This window comes from Podarcis pityusensis (assembly GCF_964106645.2).
Source record: "Podarcis pityusensis genome assembly, chromosome: 16".
Classification (NCBI taxonomy): Eukaryota; Metazoa; Chordata; class Lepidosauria; order Squamata; family Lacertidae; genus Podarcis; species Podarcis pityusensis.
This window is the reverse complement of record NC_138041.1, coordinates 18,153,676-18,174,991: the sequence shown is the minus strand read 5'-3', so window position 1 is coordinate 18,174,991 and position 21,316 is coordinate 18,153,676. Positions and strand designations below refer to the sequence as shown.

The window sequence follows — 21,316 nt, the reverse complement described above, 5'->3', positions numbered from 1 at the left end:
GGCGAAGGGGGTGTGTGCATGGCATACGGCAGTGCGCTTAGAGAAGGGCTGGTGGAAACTAATGGTTTTTCCTCAAGAGGAGACGTGGGCTTCCTCCCACAGTTTTAGAACCGTAATAAACAGGTATGAGACAGCTCCTCAGTTCACGTGCACCAGCACTGCTCAAAATCTTTTTGTTTCTTTTATTTCCCATGGAGTGGGACTGCTTTTGCACTGCCCCAAACCTGAAACTCAAAAGCAGATAAACTAACAAGGCCTGGGATGGAAGTCGCAGTGTCTGCATCGCTCAGGAAAGGCTAGGTTCCTGAAGGCTGGCTCTGAAAAGGGCTCCACCACATCCCCCTTCACCTCAACAAAGAAAGGGTTCTCAGCCCCATTGTTCTTCATGGGGCCTGCTATTGGGTATCTTTGGAAAATCTAACCAATCCATTTTGCCAAAGGCAGACACCATGGCTTCCAGCCTTTTCTATGCACACTGCTCTATACCATGCCAATAACACACACACCCTCCGCCTATCGAGTGTGGGTCAACAGGGTTACCCCAGAGAGCACAATAGCAGCATCTTGTTTTGCTACCACGAAACCCTTCCATTTTAGATTTTGCCACAGAACAGAGGATTACTAGAATATCTACTGGCTTGAAGTCTTCGAGTGAGTGAGTAAGTGAGAAAACTAAATTTAGGCATGGCTAGATGAAGCAGAAGATGGGGGCTATTAAAAAAAACCTACAGGGGTATAAAAATGCAAATATTCAGCTTGCTCAAAATAAATGTTTGGCCTTCATTAATCTACTCCCAGGTTAAATACAATCATGGTTTTCCTTTGCTTAAGTAGCTTTCTTCATCAATCAAAGCATAGATTGTTAAAATATCCAGTGTTGGGATGGCTTACCATCTATGTTAAAGGGGGCCATTCAGTGACATTGCTAAACAGCATTTTTAATTAGCAGCATAAATACCCACTGATTTGCCTCCCTGTTGTCCTTGAAAGTACATTGACAATGGGGTTGATTTCCATTCCCACATCCTGGGCTTCAGGAATAAAGAGTCCAGGAGTCCTCCATCCCTAAATGTAAAAATGAAAATCAGGTGTAGCTATTTTGATGAGCAAAAACTGTGACACCCCCCATCTAGGTTTTTGGGAGAGGTACCCAAGCATGGATCTGTTTTGTGCAAAAGGCACCATGAGAGGCAAAGTTCTGCTTGGAGCATATGCACGCTCCATGGAAACTGTGTTTTTAAAAGAGCTGCTTGTATGCTCTCGACTTAATCATGGAGCAAAACAACGCGGCCCTTCAAGTTACGGGATTTATAAAGGATGCAAGATAAGTTCATATTCTGAGTGCAGGCATCTGCCAAGGGCACTTTATTTAATTATTAATTCTTTAATTATCCATCCTGATCTCCACCCTGTTCCAGCTCAGCAGCTCCTGGGCAGGGAAATACAGTAGTACATAAGGAAAAACAAGGTGTTAAAGATATACAAATGCACAAAAAGCAAATGTTTGTGGAAACAGGTTCAATTTACCAAATACCTAGTTAACAGCCATTGAGGAGTTTCAAGCCTTTGGGGGGAAATACATTTTATAGACATTTTATAGAAAAACAGTTCCATTGCTGTGAGGCAACCCTCCACGTAGCCTTTCTGCATGGACTTGGTGCATAGACAGTGGGCACTCTGGGTTGGTCTTAAAACTGGTGATGGAACATGAGACTGAATGTGTTATCTTATGGGCTGAGCTAAACGTTAGGAGAATCATGCAGTACAACCCTCTGTCCCTTCAGAATGAAGGTTGTGTGAATCTTGAGCTTGATAACATGTAAAACCCCTCCCTGTGGAAATCTAGTATGTAAAGGAGAAGGGTTCTGTGCTTGCCTTCTTGCTGGCATGCTATGGGTTGTAGTCAACTAAGTCCTACTCAGTAGACCCACTAAAATTAATGACCCTAAGTTAGTCATGTCTAGTAACATAAACATGGCTACTCTGAGTAGAACTAGCATTGAATACAACTCTTTGTCTTTGCATTGCATCCATTTAGTGAGCATTTTGAAGCAGTATAGCTCTTTATCTGATCACATAGATCATCTTGAATATTCAGGTGCATCAAGAACAGCCAAAGAAGGACCTCACTATTTTTTTAATAGGGACTGCTGGCGCCATCATGAGATTCATGACTTTGAGTGCAGGAGGCCCTTGTTCAGCCCAATGGATTAATGATGTGGTGATAGTGTCATGTAATACAGTATATAGATAGAACATTTCAGTCAAAGTGGTGGAGTTATGTGGAAAGCTGTAACTTCATTGACTTTTAGCAGAAACCATACTATTAGTGAAATTATCCTCCTTGGCATTGTGGCTGAAGGTGGTAGCACTATACCCCCGCCCACTGCAAGTCAAAACCCTGTTTTCTCTGCACAGCATAATGGGTGGAGCATGCCAGGCTGTGAATGATGCTTCAGCCAGCCAAAGTCACCATGGTTTGGTCTTAGCTTTTCCCCACACTCACTTTTGCACATACCTGCACCAGTGATTTGTATACCATGACCTAAGTTTAACAGGAGCCACCTCTTCTGCAGTTGTGTAGTATGGCAAATAAATTGCTAAGTTTAACTGTGGTTGTTCTCCTCTAGCACAAAACCAGAGAACTTCCCAGGAGAATCCTAGAGCTTACTCCTGTGCAACACAAAGTGGATTGAACGGCACAAATAGCAGGGTGTGGGACATTTAAAAAAATGTTTCTAGACCTCATGATTGCAACAAAATAATGCTTTCTTCTTTAACAATAATACTTAGGATTTATAAAGTGTTTCAGTTATGTTATCTTGGTTATCTTTACAGCAACCCTCACAACTAGAGTGGGACTCCCCTAGTGCTATTTGAGGGAGAGGGAGTTGCACCAATACTATGCTGGCATGAGCTGGTGGAAGTTGCAGTCCGAAAACACCTGGAGGGCACCAGGTTGGTGAAATCTAGTATAGAGAGTGGAAAAGGGAAAAAAGTCACCAGTTCTAGACAAACTTCCTGGCATGTCTGTGCTGGAGGAAGGTACCTGGAGAAGTTTTAGAATGTTGTTGTTTAGAGGCTTGCAAAATTGGCGTAATTTTGTACTTGGCTTAATTAGACCTGGCTTTTTTTTTTTTTTTTTTTTTTTTTTGCTAGTGCCAAGACTCAGCTCTAGAATGCATGTGGTAAAAATGGATGAAAGTGCTGTTGAGAAGGTGCAGGGAGCATTTCCTTCACATGTGTAAAATGCATTTCCTTTGACAGTGAATAGTGACGTTGTCCTTGCACATTAGGGATTGGTGAGGGGTGTATTCCAAATCGGCAAGTGGTGTTTCCAGCAGATTTGAATCCTGAGACCTATTTTTCTAGAAATTTAAGTGGTGCTCATGAGAAAAAGATAGGCAAATCTTATTTCAGGTTTCTATACGTGTAAGGTAGAAGTGAGGAATCTCCGGCCTGGAGGACAAATGTCTAAGCCTCTATTTCTGGGACTTTTTCCACAGGAGCCAAACTCTCACTGGCTTTGTTTTGTACCCTAAGTGTTTTAATGCCTTGCTGGAATGTGTCCTTGAACTCTAATAATGTCTCCTCCTTGCTTCAATGAAAGATAGCAAGGGGTGTGTGAGCGTGTGAAGAAAATACCCTAATGTACAAAAGTAACATTTGCATTTGTTTCTCACCCCTGGTATATCAGATCCCATGTGTCACAGCAAGGAAAAGATAACAGTACAGTACTATTGCCTGCTTCACACCTTATTATTATTATTATTAGGTATACGTGCCAAATTTTATCACATGTATTTCAACAAATGTAACTTTTTTGACAATAGTAAGTCCCAGAAAACTGATTTTTACCAGAGCCTCTGAGTCACACCTGAGAGCCAGTTGCACATTCTCCACATCTTGAGAATTCTGGATGGTTGTTCATATTGTAACATAGCAATTCCCAACTTGCCATTGAAAGCATATTCACCAGAAAGCTGCCAGTACTAGGTCCTGAATAAGACGGTTCACACATGATAACAAATCAAGTGAGGAACTGCATGTGTAACTGGGTCGTCACAGGCAGAACCTCCATTTCACCTCACACTATCTTTAAACAATACTTGTCAGTTTATACATTTCAGCTGCCAAACTTTCAAGTGTTCACTAATGAAGTGTATGTAATATACGTGTATGTGTGAAGCAAAACCATGTGTTTGACACTTAGGTTTGAAAACCTGGGTTTGTCATATGGATAATTCACATTTGTTAAATGTATGTGTTTTGGGGTGGTGGTTGTTGTTTAAAACAGGCCCCCAACACTTATGGGCCTGGAGACACACTGGGAAATCTAAGAAACTCATGGACACCACAAAATATTCCTTTAATGGAAGAAAAACTGTTGATACTCAGAACACCTACAGCAAAGCGAAACATCTACACACACTGCAAAATAAGTAGAATTAGCAAAAAAAGCAGGCAAAACCCCACCCAGCAATCAGTTCCTCTTCACAGGTAACTCTGGGAGTTGTAGCTCTGTGAGGGGAATTTGTGGCCTCCTAAAAACTCTCAGCACCCTTAACAGGCTACAGCTCCCAGGATTCTCCTGGTTTATAATGATATCATAGCACTTTAAATGTATGGTGTGGATTCGTCCTCAGTCTGCCTGAGAGAAGCCTGTTGCTTTGTATTTTATACCATTCATTTGTTTTAGTATTTTAAAATTGTGAACTGACTTGGCAGCAAGGCGGCATATCAAAAGAAAGAAAGAAAAGAGCATAGGGTTGTCAAGTGTGAATCAATTCTGAGAAGAGGTCCTGACAGAGAATTCTGAGGGTGGACTAGCTTCAGCAGGGTGGGGCTGTTATTTCCTTCACCTTGCAACTTTAATTTGGTTTTCTCAGACCTCTATACGTGTTTCTGGCCCTTTCTGAGTCTTTTCCTCAGCTCCCATTTATTCAGCCCTCTCCCAATTCTCTATAGAAGTTGTGTCCTGAGAGGGTTTGAGAACATAAGAGTCCTGGGACCCTCTTATATTTTCATTTTTACCTCATGTTTACCTCATGTGGAAGCACCACAACATCAGAGGCTGGATCACAATTCCCTTCCAGAAGGTTCTGAAGGGCCAAACCAGTCCCTCAAAATTGCCCACAGAACATGGTAGCTGGGTTTTAATGGCATTCTTGCATGCCCGTATAAGAGAGCCTGAGTGAAACCAGCTTTCCCAGAGGGCTTGGCCCTTTTCATACATTTTTTGTTCACTAATGAGCACATGGGGTGTGGGTGTGTTTGTATGTATCAAATTCATAGCCTGCCCTTCCAAAGGGAGCCCAGGGCATCTCACAGAAATAAAATTACATAAGAACAATTAAAAGCAGCACACACGACAGGCAAAAGTAAAAACTTCATAAAATTATCAGCCAAAAGTCTGGACATATAAGAAAGTCTTTAGACGTTTCTTGAATTCAAGTAAAGAGGGAGACCTCCTGATTTCCCTTGGGAGGGAATTGAGAGGGTGCCACCACTGAGAATGTCCTGTCTCTGGTTACACCCTGCAAGCTCCCCGTGTTCTGAGGTAATCTTTTCAGGAACCTATGCATGTGCACCCAAACACATACAGTGGTACCTCGGGTTACATACGCTTCAGGTAACATACGTTTCAGGTTACAGACTCCGCTAACCCAGAAATATTACCTCGGGTTAAGAACTTTGCTTCGGGATGAGAACAGAAATCATGCAGCGGCAGCGGGAGGCCCCATTAGCTAAAGTGGTGCTTCAGGTTAAGAACAGTTTCTGGAACAAATTAAGTACTTAACCTGAGGTACCACTGTATAGGCTCCTCTCTGGAAAATGGAGAGTCACAAATCACATGTTTAGGAGGCTGTACAGTGGAACCTCGAGTTGCAGATGTAATCCATCCTGAAGGCACGTCCACAACTCGAAGCGTTTACATCCAGAAGCACCGTGTCTGCGTATGCGCACGGCGCGATTTAGCGCTTCTGCGCATACGTGAGCGGCAAAACCCGGAAGTAACTATTCTGGTACTTCTGGGTTGCCGCAGGACGCAACTTGAAAAAACTTAACCTGAAGTGGACGCAACATGAGGTATGACTGTATATGTTTGGGTGCAAGAGCATAGGCCCCATGCAAATGATACACTTCCACCTTATGAAAACAGCTCTTGTCTTCCTCCAGATGGGTTATGAAAGAGGTGTCAGACATAAAGCTTTATTGGGATGTTTTAGGGTCCACCCCAACTGCTACTCAAATGACTGAAATATATTTGGGGCTCAGAAACTGATAGAAAGAGCCTCTCATCACGCTGCCTTTCTTGCCATGCAGTCTAAAGCAGCATTTTCATACCATGACCCATCTTTAATTCTAACCTGCAACTTGGGATCCATTTTTCTTTTCACTATACTAATTTCATTTTAAGGTTGTATTTTCCTGCTTCTCTTTCTCCTCACCATTTTTCAGGCTCTCCCCATGTCTTTCTGCTTTACCTGAAACCGTTCTTAACCTGAAGCACCACTTTAGCTAATGGGGACTCCCGCTGCTGTCACGCCACCGCTGCATAATTTCTGTTCTCATCCTGAAGCAAAGTTCTTAACCCGAGGTACTATTTCTGGGTTAGCGAAGTCTGTAACCTGAAGCGTATGTAACCCGAGTTACCACTGTATTGTGCCTGGAAGATGCAGACCTCCAGCCTAAAAAAAACCAAACAGCCCCTGGAGAGCACAGTTCTATAAATTGACAGGTTGGGCTAGCCCCCATCTTTTTGGAGGGGGCCCAACAGGATGCCATTAATGGTCGTGGGACCTTCTTGTCAGCAAACGTGCCCCAAGAGCCACCATGCACATGACACAGCAGCATTGAGGAAGAAAAGCAGCAGCCACTACTTGGTCAGTGCTTGCCTGTTCTCCTTCCAGGTGGCGGTCCCCCATATTAGGTTTCTTCCTTCTTTCATGGTGGCCAAAATTGAGCCTGGTAGGCCCAGCCCTCACTATGTCCCTTCGAGGGCTAGAGCAAGGGGGTGAGGGTAGCTGCAGTGGCTCTTCAGCACTGCGACCACTCATTCACTTGAGGTGGGCCTGGAAGTCTTGGGCTCTACCACAGGTCACCAGCTCCTGATGCTGGCTGAGGCAGTCAACTTCAAAATTTTGTGCCTCTTTCAACCCCTTGGCTGCAACCTTTTATTTAATTTATCCATCTATTGAAAACACAAATAAAAAATATCCAAAGCAGTTCACAAAAGCAATAAACAATCATCCTAAAACATTAAAAGACATGTAACGCCTAAGTGGAGGAATTCAAAACAGTATGCACTACTGTAGATGGTGGTATGTGCTAAATGAGTATTAATAGTCAAGCAATGTCTGAGTGGACAGTATTTATTTATTTATTTTGACACAGGCTAAAACCACGGCCAGCTCTACTATAAGGCAGAGTGAGGCATCTGCCTCAGGTGGCAGAAGCTGCTGAGTATTAGCAGCTCACAATTGCTTTTCTTGAATTCCCCTTTGTTGCCACACGGCCTGTTCTAGGCCCCTTAATCTGACCAGCTAACCTGTCACCAGTGCTGAAGTCAGATTTCAGTGTTAGTCCAGTGGCTTTTCTATACATTGAATTGGGAAGGGGACCATCTTGTTATTTGTCTCAGGCAGCAAAATTTCATAGGCCAACCGTACCAAAAACAGTATGGTCATACTCCGAACCTATCCATGCAGCTCAATGCAAAGCATGTTTCCTTGGAAGTAGTATTAAGTGGGATTTACTCCCAAGTAAATGTAACCATAAGTTGTCTTCCCTGTGCGCTTAGCTTTTTTCTTTATGTTTTGTTTCCTTGTCTTTTTCCTTTGCATTTTGTGTTCTTTTAAAAAACTCGAAACACCTTTATACCGAAATAAGTGCAAAGAAAATGGTGGCAGTGTCATGGTGTGACGGTGACCCACCTGAAGCCAGGATGTGACCCACTTGAGGGTTCCTCTGACCCACCAGATGAAGATTGATGCTATAAATTATTAAGAACAAGTGACATGCAATAATTGTTCAGTGTTGTTTGTGTGTGTGCACGCCATTTTTGAAATCAAACTAGGGCAGAGCCCAGAGGAGGACCCAGGCACTACAGAGCAGGGGCCAATGATTTTTAGTAGATCATTGGAAGAAGATGTTGCAAATGCGTTGCAAATGCGTTCTTTTGCAAGATAGAAATGAAAACAAAAGCTATATATTCAGTTCACCACTTTTAAAAAAGTATTTTGGGGTGGGGAAAAGGAGCCTCACCTATTTCTTTTCTGTCAGCTGGGCTACAGCAGCTAGTCACCTGGCAACCCTAAACAGTGGGATTATTAATTTGGTGTCAAATCCTGGTGGAATTGACTTATTTGTGCAGACTGGGGGGAGGGGGTTAAAGGCCTGACCTCCAGGTATCTGCTCAGTGAGTGAATAAACACATTTGAAATCAACAGTCCTGGGTTAAAGCATGAAAGCTACAAAGCAGTGTTTTGAAAGCTCTGCTATCATACTGGTATACACACCAGAGATCTGCTGCAACTCAGTGGCAGACCTGGTTTTTGTTTTTCTCCCCGCTTAACATACAAATTAGTCAATGTTTTACAAACAATGGATCTTGTGGTAGTCACTGAGATTATTCCACTAGGAGAGGGTTCTTTTTAAATTACGGCTTCATTTCCAGAAGAGATTAAGGCCATTGCTCTGGATAGTGTGTGTGTATTCTGTGTCATAGTAACTGCAGGTCTGTACCAAGAGAAACTGTATTCTGCATCCTGGCAATGCAAATTTGAGTGACAAACTTGCTTCATTTTACGCAATTTATTTCACCATTTTACTCTTGGGCATTCTGCTGCCTCTTGTCATGGGAAGGAGCTATGGAGGACTCTGAAGTCTCCCAACCTCTGAAAACTTTAACCAGCAATTTGCCAACCCTCTGAGTTTCACTATGAAGCAAATACTCATAACCCTAACAGCCAGAAACTTTCTTTAAAAGAGAGAGAGAGCGCTCAGATTCTTAGGAATGTTAATTTGCACCTAATACTGTATGCTGCGCTTTTGCAGAATCACAGTGCACAAGCAGCCCCAATACCTCCATCAGGTAATCAGGTCCAGAACTCCCACTGAGACCAGTGAAATAACGGATGCCCCACTGAGGCAGGCCCAACTCATTCAATGTTTTCCATTGCAATACAGTAGATCTAGAGCCAAAATAGATTGCCAACTTGAGTGCCTCTTAGTAATGTGAACAAAACCACGCAGGGGCAGACCAGAGTGGGGAGTGTGCACTGAGGAGGAAGAAAAGTCCGTGAATGAGCATGTAAAATTTCTAGCAAATTCAAGCAAACCTTGGTTCTGCAGATCAGACTGGCTGAGAATCTAGGGCAGTAGGAAATTGTCTCCTGAAGCTCAGCTTAATTCAATTTCCTCCCCCCCCCAAACAACCCAACGCCTTTGCCTCAGGACCCCTCCCCCTATACTTTGCACCTGCCCAAGCTTCCTTTCCTGTTGTCACCCCCTCCCCTTCCTGGTCGGGCATGGAAAACATGTGTCCAAGATGACCATCCCGACAGCGACACACCCACTTTCTACTGTACTGCGATACATTCAAGATCCGCGCCTGGCTGCTGCTGCTGCTGCTGGCAGTGCCGTTTTTTCATGCAACAACAGTTTACACTGGCAATGCAGTGAGGCACAGATATTCCAATGGTTGGCTGGCGATCTGTAGCACATGCTTTAATGATAATAATAATAATCTTCATCATCTCCAGGTTTTGTTTAGCTTAACCCCTCCCCCCCCAATGTGTTAACTGTACAGCAGATATATATAACCTTTATTTATTTTTACAAAGTCCGTAGGAGCATAATAGGATTCCCCCCCTTGCCTAGATATGTTTATTTCATAAAGGAATCGTTCTAATTATTATTCAGCCTGTGCTGCAAGCCAGGGTTAAGATTTTCAAGATGCCCGCCTCTGTCTGGCCAAGTAAAGGGATTTTGATTATACTTTGTAGAATGGATGCACACCTGAGACATATTCTGAACACTGAGAAAAATGAAGTGTGAACATGACAAACAGGTGTTTGAAAAAATCATGGTAATATCGGGGTGCTGCAACCTCCCTAGGATCACCTTAGGCTCCCTATCTATCTGGCTTTGTTTCAGTGTCAAGCAGCCCACAGTATAAATCAAGACATACATTCCCTCACTCACCAAATAAAAAATGGAAGTCTAAACAGCATTGGCTAAATTATAAGTATTTGCAAGTAACTGCTTTGAACCTATGAACAATTAGATCCTTAAAAGAGTAATCTTTAGCCTTTCCAGGCTGGAGACAAGCCTGTAACATGCCATGTAGGATCGCACTGCTGATTTTCACCTTCCTGTTTATTTCTATGAACAGAAGAAGCTGCCTAATGCAGAACCAGGTCACTAGCCCAGTGCTGCCTCCTTTAACTGGCAGTGGCTGTCCCAAGGTCGCAGGAAAAGGCATTTCCTTTCTTAGCCACCTAAGGTTTGTTTAAATAGAGATGTCAAGGAGTTGAGCTGGGATCTTCTGCATGCAATGCTGGTGCTTTACCCTTGAACTGGGCCCCTGTCAAGCTGGTATCATCCCCTCTGTTTGTCTCCTGCTTGATTTCATCCTTCTCTCTATCTTTGTATCTCAAACTCACTCTCTCTCTCCCCACCCCCTTGCAACTCCAAATTTACAAGGAGCAAGAGGCTGGGATCTGACACAGGGCCTTTCCCATTATAGCATCCATCCTTCGGAATTCACTGCCTGGGAAAATCCACCAAGCTATTTCCTTTGTTCTTCCACCAACCTTCATACACACAAAACCTTTCCCAGACTATTGTTATTGATGCTGAGTTTGTTTATCCTGATTTTGACTGGTGTTTGTGTTTACATTAGGTTGCATAGTGTACTTCCATAGACAACATTGTGCAGGAAAAAGGGAAGTACCTGCATAACTGCAACACCTTTGCTCTCCAACTACAGGAGGACCTCCCCCCTTTGTCATTTCACATTTCCACCTGCTGAACATGATTAAACTGATCTTAAGTCTTTATTTTTAAAGACTTCAAAATGTGCATCAGAATGTATAACCTAACAATTGTTCCGGCTGTAGGTACGAACTGACTGTGACAGATTGCTTGTGTCCATGTGCATGCATTTATTAGTGCATTTAAGTGCACTTGTTCGGATGCAATTGTGGAGAGCCTTGACTTCTAAGAGACCAAACATCCTTAGAAGGCAAGATAGAGACAAGCGTGGAGTTCATGATATTATTTTAAAAGATATTTTATGCAGCAAAGTAACTTGTGGATTTACAAAGATTGGCTTACTGCACTATTGTGTCAAGTAAAAGGGTCTCCACCTTCATTTCTACCTGACATGCTAGGTTTCTATGTGCAGGGAGCATTCAGTTACATGAGCTGCAGCCTGAAATGGTACAACCTACTTCATTTAGGGCCAAACTTGACATGATGGCAGCTATTATGTGTGTCCTGACCTAGCACTACCCCAACCACATAGGAGCAGGAATGGGGGTGGGGTCCTGTTCTTAAAATGGGGGCAGGGCAAACATGTGAGCCCCCATTTTACGGTGTGCTTCTCTACAGCCTCTCTCCCAGCTCCAAGTAGAGAAAGTTCAGCATCCCTTACCTCCTTTTGCTTTTAAACTTGCACAGTCACACTCACTTGATACATAACAGGGATTGTTTAGTGTTTAAATATATCATGCTCTTCCCATTGCATCTACCGTATATTGGCCCCAGGAACAAGGCCTAATCATACAGGTCTTCATGGTCATTTGAGATGTCCAGAGAAACAAACAATTCAGATGTGCACACAATTTCTCTCACTTTCATGCTCCTAGTGGTGCAGTAATAAAACTGCTAGCTAAGCAGGCTCTGGTATGGTTTCAAACTAGATGAGGGACCCTGTGCTGAGATTTCTACATTGCAAGGGGTTGGACTAGATGACCCTCGAGGTCCCTTCCAACTCTATGATTCTATGAATGTTTTTTTTTCTTTGCTTTTTGGCATGCTGGAACTCAAAAAGCTTTGCTATATGGCTTGGTTTCCTTAATTAACAAGGCCCTTAATTAACGAGTTCTTGTTTAGAAGTGGTGGAAGATCCCACAGCTCCACTTGAGGTTGAGAGAACATCTACTCCACCAACGTATATTGGTTTTATACCAATTTGGTTGTCATGTGTCCCTCCCCACAAAAACACAAAGTACACTATCCTGGGAATTGTAGTTTGGCGAGAGAGTCTCAAACCCCTATATCAGAACTACAAATGCCCAGAGCATGGAAATGACTATAAAATCCATTCAAGACTGTACTGCAGATATGTTCTGAGTATGGATATAATGGGTGGGAAAACCTACCCCAACAATTCAGTCCAAATTCATAGCAGAGGAAAACAAGCTCTGAAACGGTTACGTTACAGAAATCGAGTTGAATTAGTAACTTGGGCCACATTGCAGGTGTGCAATTACTTGGAAAGGGATTCCATTTTTAAGGCTTCTTTGGAGTATGGGGGACTTTTAACACAGCAAACTTGTTCTTGCAAGCATTCCTCCATCAAGTCATGTTTGCAGCTCCGCACCCTATTCATTCCACTTTGAGGCAATTTCCTGGGACATGGCAGAAACAACATACATGACAGGGTGGCAAGCATTCACAAGTCCAGCCCTGCCAGGCAAAACCTAGCAAGAAAAGTTAACAATTTCCCTAGATCACTTCCACGTGCAAAGAGGTTGGCATCGATATTGTCTTCAGCTCACCTACTACTCAGTAGTGTGCCAGCTTGGGCTGGGAGAATGGGGCAGAATATGCAGGGATGTGTACTTCTTGCTTCCTTCATGTAGGGGGGGGGTCTCCCCTCCCTCCAACTCTGTTTCAAGAGGAAGGGTTCCCTCCATCTGCCTGACTCTGCGGCACCCTTTGTCCTGTTTCTGGGCCAGCCACAGCCTCCCCCATCCATGGTTGCCTGCCTGCCTCCTTTTGTCTGTTCCTTGATTCCCCCTCCCCCTTTCCTCCTCTACGCTCTCCTTGTCAGGGTCCCTTTTGCCTTTTGGTCTGCAGCGTCCCCCCTCCTCTTTTTTATTTTTTACCCTGCCTGCATCCCTTTCTCCCCCCTCCCCAGAGAGCCTTGTGCAGCAACATTTGTCCCCAATTACATCTCTGCCTTGGTTTCCTTCCCATCTGCGCCCAGCATGGGCTTCCCCATCCTTTGTCTCTCCGTCTCTATCACCCCTTTGTTTCACCTTTCCTATTACACGAGGGCTCTTTCATTGCTCTTCCTCCCTCTAGCTCCGCTCAGCCACTACTACCACCACTACTACCCATTAAATCAGGGAGGGCCTCCGTGTCTATCTTAGCTGAACACATCTGGGAAGAAGAATCGGGTCGCCACTGTTTTGTCTCCTAAACAGGCCCTGGACGGCGGCAGATTTTCACAATGCAGATTCCCGGCCCCAATGAAATTGATCCTTTCGGTGCAGTGAGAGAGAGAGAGAGATCAGTCCATTAGGGGCAGCATTCCCCCCTCCCCCCAACTGCACTGCATTTGTATCCTCCCAAGGCGCAAAGCAGCAGTGAGTGGGGCTCTCTGGCTTTCTGCCAGTGCTTGCCATCTAGACTGGGATTTCTGAAAACATACCTTACCTCAAGTCTTTCTTGGGATAAATTATTTATCCCAGTTCCACGAATACAGAGGAGGGAAGAAATAAGTTTTTGTCTCTAGGATATTTCATCTTGGAACATCCTACTTTTTGTTTCTTTGTTTAATGATGTTATGCCATAAGGGCAGGGATGGGGAACTTTTGGCCCTCTGGGAGTTGCTGGACTACAGCTTCCATCAGCCACTGCCAGGAGGGCCACTGGTCAGGGATTGTGGGAGTTGTAGTTTAACAATGTTCTTGTTCTCCAGCTCCCATAAACCCCCAGCCAACATGGCCAATGATCAGGTATGATGAGGGCTGAAGTGCAGTGACATCTGGAGAGCCACAGATTCCCCTTCCTTGTTCAGTGGAATTTTCTTTTTTCTGCCACCTTCACTAGCATTCATCAGACCTTTTATAAAATGCAGTTGTGCTTGAAATGGCCTCATACGTGGGGCAAAGAATTGCATCCAGGTGATCTCTCCAAACTTGTGATTCCCAGTTGCTGGTATTCAGAGGTGCACTGGTTCCAATACTGGAGGTAGTACATAGCTGACATGCCTGGTAGCCACTGATCCTCCATGGGTTAGTCAAAAGTAAGGACTTAGGGCACTTACCCCCAGTAGTTTATTGTGGAGTCAGTGCTTTTTACAGCATCATTTACTGAGGGGGGGGGGGGGATTATAAGATTTTGCATAGAAAAAGAAACTAGAGATTTAGTAAGAAAGTAATATGGGGCAGCATTTTGATGATAACATCATATGGATGTATTTTGCTTGTGGGGAACAAATCATGGAATGTTAGCACTGGAAAGGAGAAATGTAACCTAGGACTCGGCTAGATTGGTAAAGAAAAAGCAATTTACATGTGTTGTATATGCGATACAACATTGTGCCACCAGATGGTGATGTGGTCTCCCATTTTTCTCTACCTGTTTTCCCTGTTTAAATTTACAACACATTTAACTGAAACACTTCTTTGATGTGTCTAGATGCAGCCCTAGAGTGGTGGAAATGCTACCTTACTCACAGCGTTCCAAGAGACTGTCTTGCTGGATCAGACCAAAGCGTCAGTTAGTCTGGTTCCCCACAGTGACCTACCCCAGCCACTGGTATTTGGAGGCAAACTACCTTTGAACATGGAGACTTGATTTTGTTATCATGGCAAATGGTGATTGAAAAATCTCTCTTCCATAACTTTGTCTGATCCCCATAAGGATTCTGTATAACATCCAACATGAGAGGCAGCCTGCCATTGAAAACTAGTTGCTGGGGAGGGGGCTCCTGCCTTCATGCCCTCCTTCCCATAGACTGGAATAGATGGATCTTTGGTCTGATCCAGCACAGGCTCTTCTTACATTCCTAAAGCCACACAGAATAGTGGTTATCAGCACACATTTCTCCAACAAACCCCCTTAGTTGTTGTCTGAAGAAATAATCTTCTCTGAGGCCTATTAAAAACACTTTAAAACTAGTTTCAATCATAAAAATAAGGTGGGTCCTGAAAATATACACTTCATGTCAAAAGCCAGGGTAAAGAGATGTGTCTTCAGTATTCTCTGGAATATTGAAGGTGCCAGACTCACCTCTGTGTGGAGGGAGTTCCACAATTTAGGGGCTACCACAGAGTATGTTCTTTCCCATTTTTCCACATGGCGCATCATTTCATTAGCCCATTAGTTGTCTTTTTGCTAAACTAAAAAGCCCAAAACATTGTTTGTAACCTTTCCTTCTAGGGTAGTTGCTCCAGCGCACTGATCATTTTGGTTACTCTTTTCTGTCCCTTCTCCGATTCTTCAATGTCATCTTTAAGGACTTTGTGGTGGCCAGAACTGTACATTGCACACATCCTCAGTGTCTTTCAGAACTGGGCCTACCACTAACTCGTATATCCTTTGTTTCTTTTCTGTCTTTAAAGGTTGCAAAATCAAAGCTCTGAGGGCAAAGACTAACACCTACATCAAGACTCCAGTACGTGGGGAAGAGCCTGTCTTTATGGTGACTGGGCGGAGGGAAGACGTCGCCATGGCAAGGAGGGAAATTATTTCTGCAGCCGAGCACTTCTCCATGATCCGCGCTTCTCGTAACAAGGCTGGCACCACCTTCGGCAGTGCTCCAACCTTGCCGGGGCAAGTCACCATCCGAGTCCGGGTCCCATACCGCGTGGTAGGCTTAGTGGTGGGGCCTAAAGGAGCTACCATCAAGCGGATCCAGCAGCAGACCAACACCTACATCATCACACCCAGCCGGGACCGGGACCCTGTCTTCGAAATCACGGGAGCCCCAGGCAATGTGGAGCGGGCCCGAGAGGAGATTGAAACTCATATAGCCGTCCGGACAGGCAAGATCCTAGAATACAACAACGAGAATGACTTCCTGTCTAGCAGTCCTGACTCGGGCATGGAGAACCGATACTCAGAGGCCTGGCGGGTTCACACTCCAGCCCCTGGATGCAAGCCTCTCTCCACCTTCCGTCAGAACAGCCTTGGGTGCATTGGCGACTGCTCTGTGGACCCTGCCTATGAGACACCCCGGCTGAATGACCAAAACGATTTCAATTACAGTTACCTCTTCCCCAACTATGGTGTCAACAAACAAGATCTGTATTACGGCGTGCCAGAGTCTGGTGCTCCTTTGTGGGCTGGGCAGGAGAACACCAACCCTGTCTCGGTCCTCTTCTCCAAGCAGCAGCGATCTAGCAATACAGGCACCATCCATCCCAACTCGCACCGCTCCCCATCCTCATCTATACAAGAGCCTACCCTCTCTGGGCTTCCTAGAAGGTCTCAGGGGGAGCCTTTGCAAGGGTTTTCCAAACTGGGTGCTTCTGCTGCCACCCGGACGTCCATCTCCAGCAGCCGGGAGTGCATGGTGTGCTTTGAGAGTGAGGTGACGGCAGCTCTGGTCCCCTGCGGCCACAACCTCTTCTGCATGGAGTGTGCCGTGCGGATCTGTGAGCGGACTGACCCAGAATGCCCCGTGTGCCATGCAGCAGCCACTCAGGCCATTAGAATATTTTCTTAAGAGAGAGAGAGAGAGAGAGAGAGATTGAGAGAGGGGGGAAAAGACAACATAGGGGGAACTGAAGTGGGTGACAGGACGGGAGGGAGGGGACAGCAGAGAGCGAGAGAAAAATACAGATATGAAATAATTTGAAGAATGAACGAATTAGGGGGAAAAACAAAATGAAATTAATTTAAAGGAGAAGAAAGAAATTATTTTAGGAGCAATGTAGGGTTATTTTTAAAGAAAATAATAAAGATGATGATAAAATTAAAATGGAGAAGCCAGGAATATTTGGGAAGGTAATCACTACACTATAAAGCCTGTAGTGTCATTTTTAAATCGAGAAACTCTTTAACACACACGCAAGTGATTCTCAAGCAACGTGGGAGGTACGATGTGGTGGCATTTTGGGGCAGGGCCTGTGGTTTCTGCCAGCAACAGAGAGAAGTCATTACTGGACAGGTCAGGGGTCGTCTTCTCATCCCGCAAACCCAGCCTTGGCCTTGGTCTGAACGTGGTCTGAAGTTGCTGGGCCCTTCAACCTGCCTGGTGGATGAAAAGCTCAGAAAGAAGTAAATCAGGAAGGGAAACAAGAAAGAATAATGAGAGAAACCATCAGCCTCTGGGAACCTGATCAAACGAGGGCACAACTGTATTACCTCAAAACACTTAAAAAGAAAAAGAAGCAGCTAAAGATCTTTATATTCTTTTTCCTCTATTTTTTTCCTAAGAAAAAAAATTAAAATGAAAAATAATATTAGAGCCAGTGAAATGGGGAAATGGGGGTGTTAGAAGAGCCCCGAGATAAAATCCTCCTGGCCACCGTTTTATTTTTCCATTTTGAATCTTCTGAGCCACCACAAAACTCTTTTGAACTTTGATTTTTCTTTTTCCTATTCGAGCAGGGATTCATCTAATAAGAATCAGGAGTCACTAACAGGGTATTTTCCAAAAACAAACCCCCCACACCACAAATCAACGCTTCCATATTCCCACTCAAGGGGGATTTGGTGAGGGTTGACATCCAGGTTTCTGCATTTCGCTCCCCGCACTTGCCAAGCGATGCAATTTCAAACATTCATGCAAAAAGACAAACCTTGTTTTTTCCTTCCTTTGTTTCTCTTCATTTCAACAACGACAATTTCGCACCAAAACCTAAGAAAGATGATCATGCAATACTGGCAGCGAAGCCCACTTAAAACAAACCCACAACCCAACAGAAAGCAAAAAATATATATATACGAATTAACATGTTTATATATAATTTTGTCGTCTTTTTAAAATGGACCAAAACTTTTGTTACACAAAATCAAATAAAGAGATAAAATAAGAGTATATCCTTATGGACCAAAACCTCTTTTTGCTGTCCTCATCTGGATCTTCCTGAGGTTGCCCTAGTTTTATATATTATATTTTTTTCACAATGAAGCAAACAGACACATGCTCAAAAAAAAAGAAAAGAAAGAAAAATAATATTGAATTGCCTTGTTAAACATCCTTAATCATTTCAAGACATTTGACTCCTGCTTTTGTTACATAGGATACTTTATCAAACTGTTGGGAATTGGAGAGACAAGCGCTCAAACTCGCTTCCCTGCCAATTTCAACGCCCCCAGCAACGTAGTCAGGTTTTTTCAAGTTGCTACATGGATGCCAAATTGCCAAGATTCAGAGGGGTGGATTAAAAATAACAGAGATATATGCATTAAGTGTGTGTATGTGTGTATGTACACACACATACACACACGGTATATGCTCTCCTTCCCATTCCCGTTTTTACATATGCTTACACTTCTTGGACCCTTATTTAGAAGGAAACGTTGGAAACAAGAAACTTTGCAGCTTCTTATAGATGGTTCTAGAAGATGAGAGCTTCTCAATTTTTATCCTTGTATGATACGTTGCAGGAAACATGACTTTCGTCATCACATAACATGCTTCCTGATGGAAGCCATCCCCTCTTTTTCTTCCCCCCAAATACTGTCCTATTGATTTGTCCTACATGGCCCTCAAGTCATCCACTGACAGGGCTGGGTGTGCTCTTGTGCTAAACAGAATCCCTTCAGATTCCACCCCAGATTTTGCAAAAATGATTTGACATAGCTGTTAGCCTTGGGGATCACAGGGCTATCTATGCGCAACACCAAAGCTTCATCCCTTGGCCCGAGGAGGTTGGGCTGTGGCTACCTATACTCCCTCCCATGTCCCATTGGGAAGCCTCCTTGGATCCTGATTTCTCATGATGCCAAATTCCACCCCTTATACTTTATCCCTACTTTCAGAGAGTACACACAGCCCTGCAGCTCTACCATATTTTTATTTCGGCAAAAACCCAAACTGCATTCTGCTGAATGTAACAAGTGACTATGATCCATGTCTGAAGGGAGGGAGCTGGGGGTGAAGGTGTTGCTTTAAATGATGACAAAACGTGTATTGTCCTGGAATTGGAAGAAGAAGGGGTTAAGATGAAGGGCGATCACCTCCTAGGTTCTTAACATTCAAAAGACAATGCTCTGCTAAAGGGGACACTGTCAGTTTTACTTGGGACTTCCCACCTACCTTTGAAGCTGAAGTGGCTTCATTCTGCATTGCAGTTTTGTGCAGGCATCTGGGTGTTTTTCAAAAAACAAAAACCACCCCTAATCAAAATTATTTGCATTTTTTTTTTTTTACATTCAGGTGAGCTTGGCAACATGAATTGCCTGCTCTCCTTTTCCAATACATAACTGCCTCTAAATGGTGCTGGATTGATGGCAGTTCCACAACTTGAACTGGATTGGATCAACCACCGTGGAAAATTAGAACTTAAGCATGCCAAATCTGTTCATGACAAACCCAGGTGAATCTTTCTCTATGAAAGCATATGTGGATGGTTGCAAGTGGACGAAATGGAGCTGATTCAGGTGGCCTTCAGCCTCTCAGTTTCCAAATCTGGCAAAAGTGTCCTTGTCAGCCTTGGCCAACCCAGTACCTCCAGATGGCAAAGGCTGGCCTTGCCATCAAGATTCATCTGGAGTTGCCTTCAAAGCAGCTTGATCTCCACACCACGTGGGAAGTGAAGTGTGCGGCTTGCCCTCTTCCGTCCTTGGCACATCCCTTGGCATGCCAGCAAAACAACTTTCTATGCATTCCTTTTGAAAGCCTGCAAAGGCTTTTGAAATACTTGGTAACTGGCCTCACCAGCTTTCCAGCCCCCTTCTTAAAAACAAGTCCCTTCATGGACACCACAAATTCTGACAGTTTCCCCTTTTCTTTAAAAAATAATAATGAAAAGTTCTGGTGCCTGTTTTGTCAAATAGGACTGTATGACTCCTGGTATGAGAAATGGGGAAAGGAAATGGGGGCTGGGGGGGAGGAGGGTGGGGAGAGAAAAATACATTTTTCTTTTTTTGGAGAAAGAAAGAAAGAAAGAAAGAATGCAAAAGGAAACGAACGGATACTGACGTGATTCCATTTGTTCCTGGTGTGGGAGGGGGCTGCCTGGCCTTCTCCCACTCATGTAGATAAAAGGGGATAGGGGGAGGAGGAGGAGGAGGATGAGCAAGAGGGTGTCCCAGACTTTGTGGCAAAGGAATAAAGGGTGGGGTCAGAAAGATGCCCCCCCCCCCGTCTGATGGTGCTCCCTCTGACAACGTTGCGCCCCATTTGGGGCTGGATATATTCTTTGGATTTAGTTGTTCTTGGCGGAGTGAAGTCTGTTTCGTAGTTAATGTGAGAAAGTTTTCGGTCAATGTTTTTTTTTATTCTTTTAATGCCAGGCAATGGAGAAAGGATAACTGAGGAAGAGGAGAGGTCTCCCTACGTGGGGAAATACTTATTGGGAGGTTGGGGCAGATTTTAGCTCTGGCCCTATGGGGTGAGTAGTAAAAGGGTGGAAGAATGGCGACCGGGAGCAGGGGAGGTGCATGTGGATCTGTTCCTACCCTCTTTCCCCCCCATTGTCTTTCTTATTAAAACAAACATTTGAAACACTCTTCCCCACCCCCACCAACACACATGCACGCATGGTGAAAATCAATGGATATTCCCCCTTAAAAAAATAAGATGAAAATAAGAGTATAAAACCCAAACCAACATCCACACTTGCTAATTAGAAATGGAAGGGGTATGCATCCTGTCTTAGAACAAATGTTCTTCATGAACCAGGCAGGTCTTGCCTCTTTTCAGTTAATTTTTTTAAAAGAGAAAAAAAAGACCCTTTTTCTTAGTTCCAATAACCTTTTATCTATCTATCTAATCTATATATACATATACATATATATTAAAAGAAAGCCTGATGTAGCAACTCTAGTTTAATAGCAGTATTTTAACTCCCATCTTTTAAAAAAATATATATAAATATAAATATATATATATATATTTCCGCCCACTTGCCCTCCCTGTTATTTTTTAATGTAGCCAGAAAAAGAGAGAGAGAGAGAGCGTGCGAAGAGAACCCCAAATTGCAGAACCTCAGTTGCAAACCCAATGGCTACCTCTGGTCTGAGAGGGGGGCTGCATACTGTTGTTGGGGGAGGGGAGGACCCTGTATGGGGCCTCACACATTGAAATTCCCAGGACCCCTTACAGGAATTGGGTGGGAATACATTTGTGTGATTCCTTTTTCTTTTTTTAAATATATGTATATATATAAATCAAAAA

The 21,316-nt window shown here is 43.9% G+C and overlaps 1 protein-coding gene across 1 annotated transcript in view; it reads left to right on the top strand.

Annotated features, from left to right (window-relative positions):
* MEX3A (mex-3 RNA binding family member A) overlaps positions 1 to 18,366 on the top strand; it is an 18,949-nt gene extending 583 nt beyond the window's left edge. Inside the window, exons 2-4 of the mRNA XM_080984395.1 lie at positions 6,915 to 6,972; positions 7,548 to 7,766; positions 15,588 to 18,366. Of these exons, the coding sequence (XP_080840521.1) occupies positions 6,915 to 6,972; positions 7,548 to 7,766; positions 15,588 to 16,693 (1,383 nt within the window). The 3' untranslated portion in view covers positions 16,694 to 18,366. The remainder of the gene's footprint in view (positions 1 to 6,914; positions 6,973 to 7,547; positions 7,767 to 15,587) is intronic.
* The last annotated feature ends 2,950 nt before the right edge of the window (positions 18,367 to 21,316 follow it).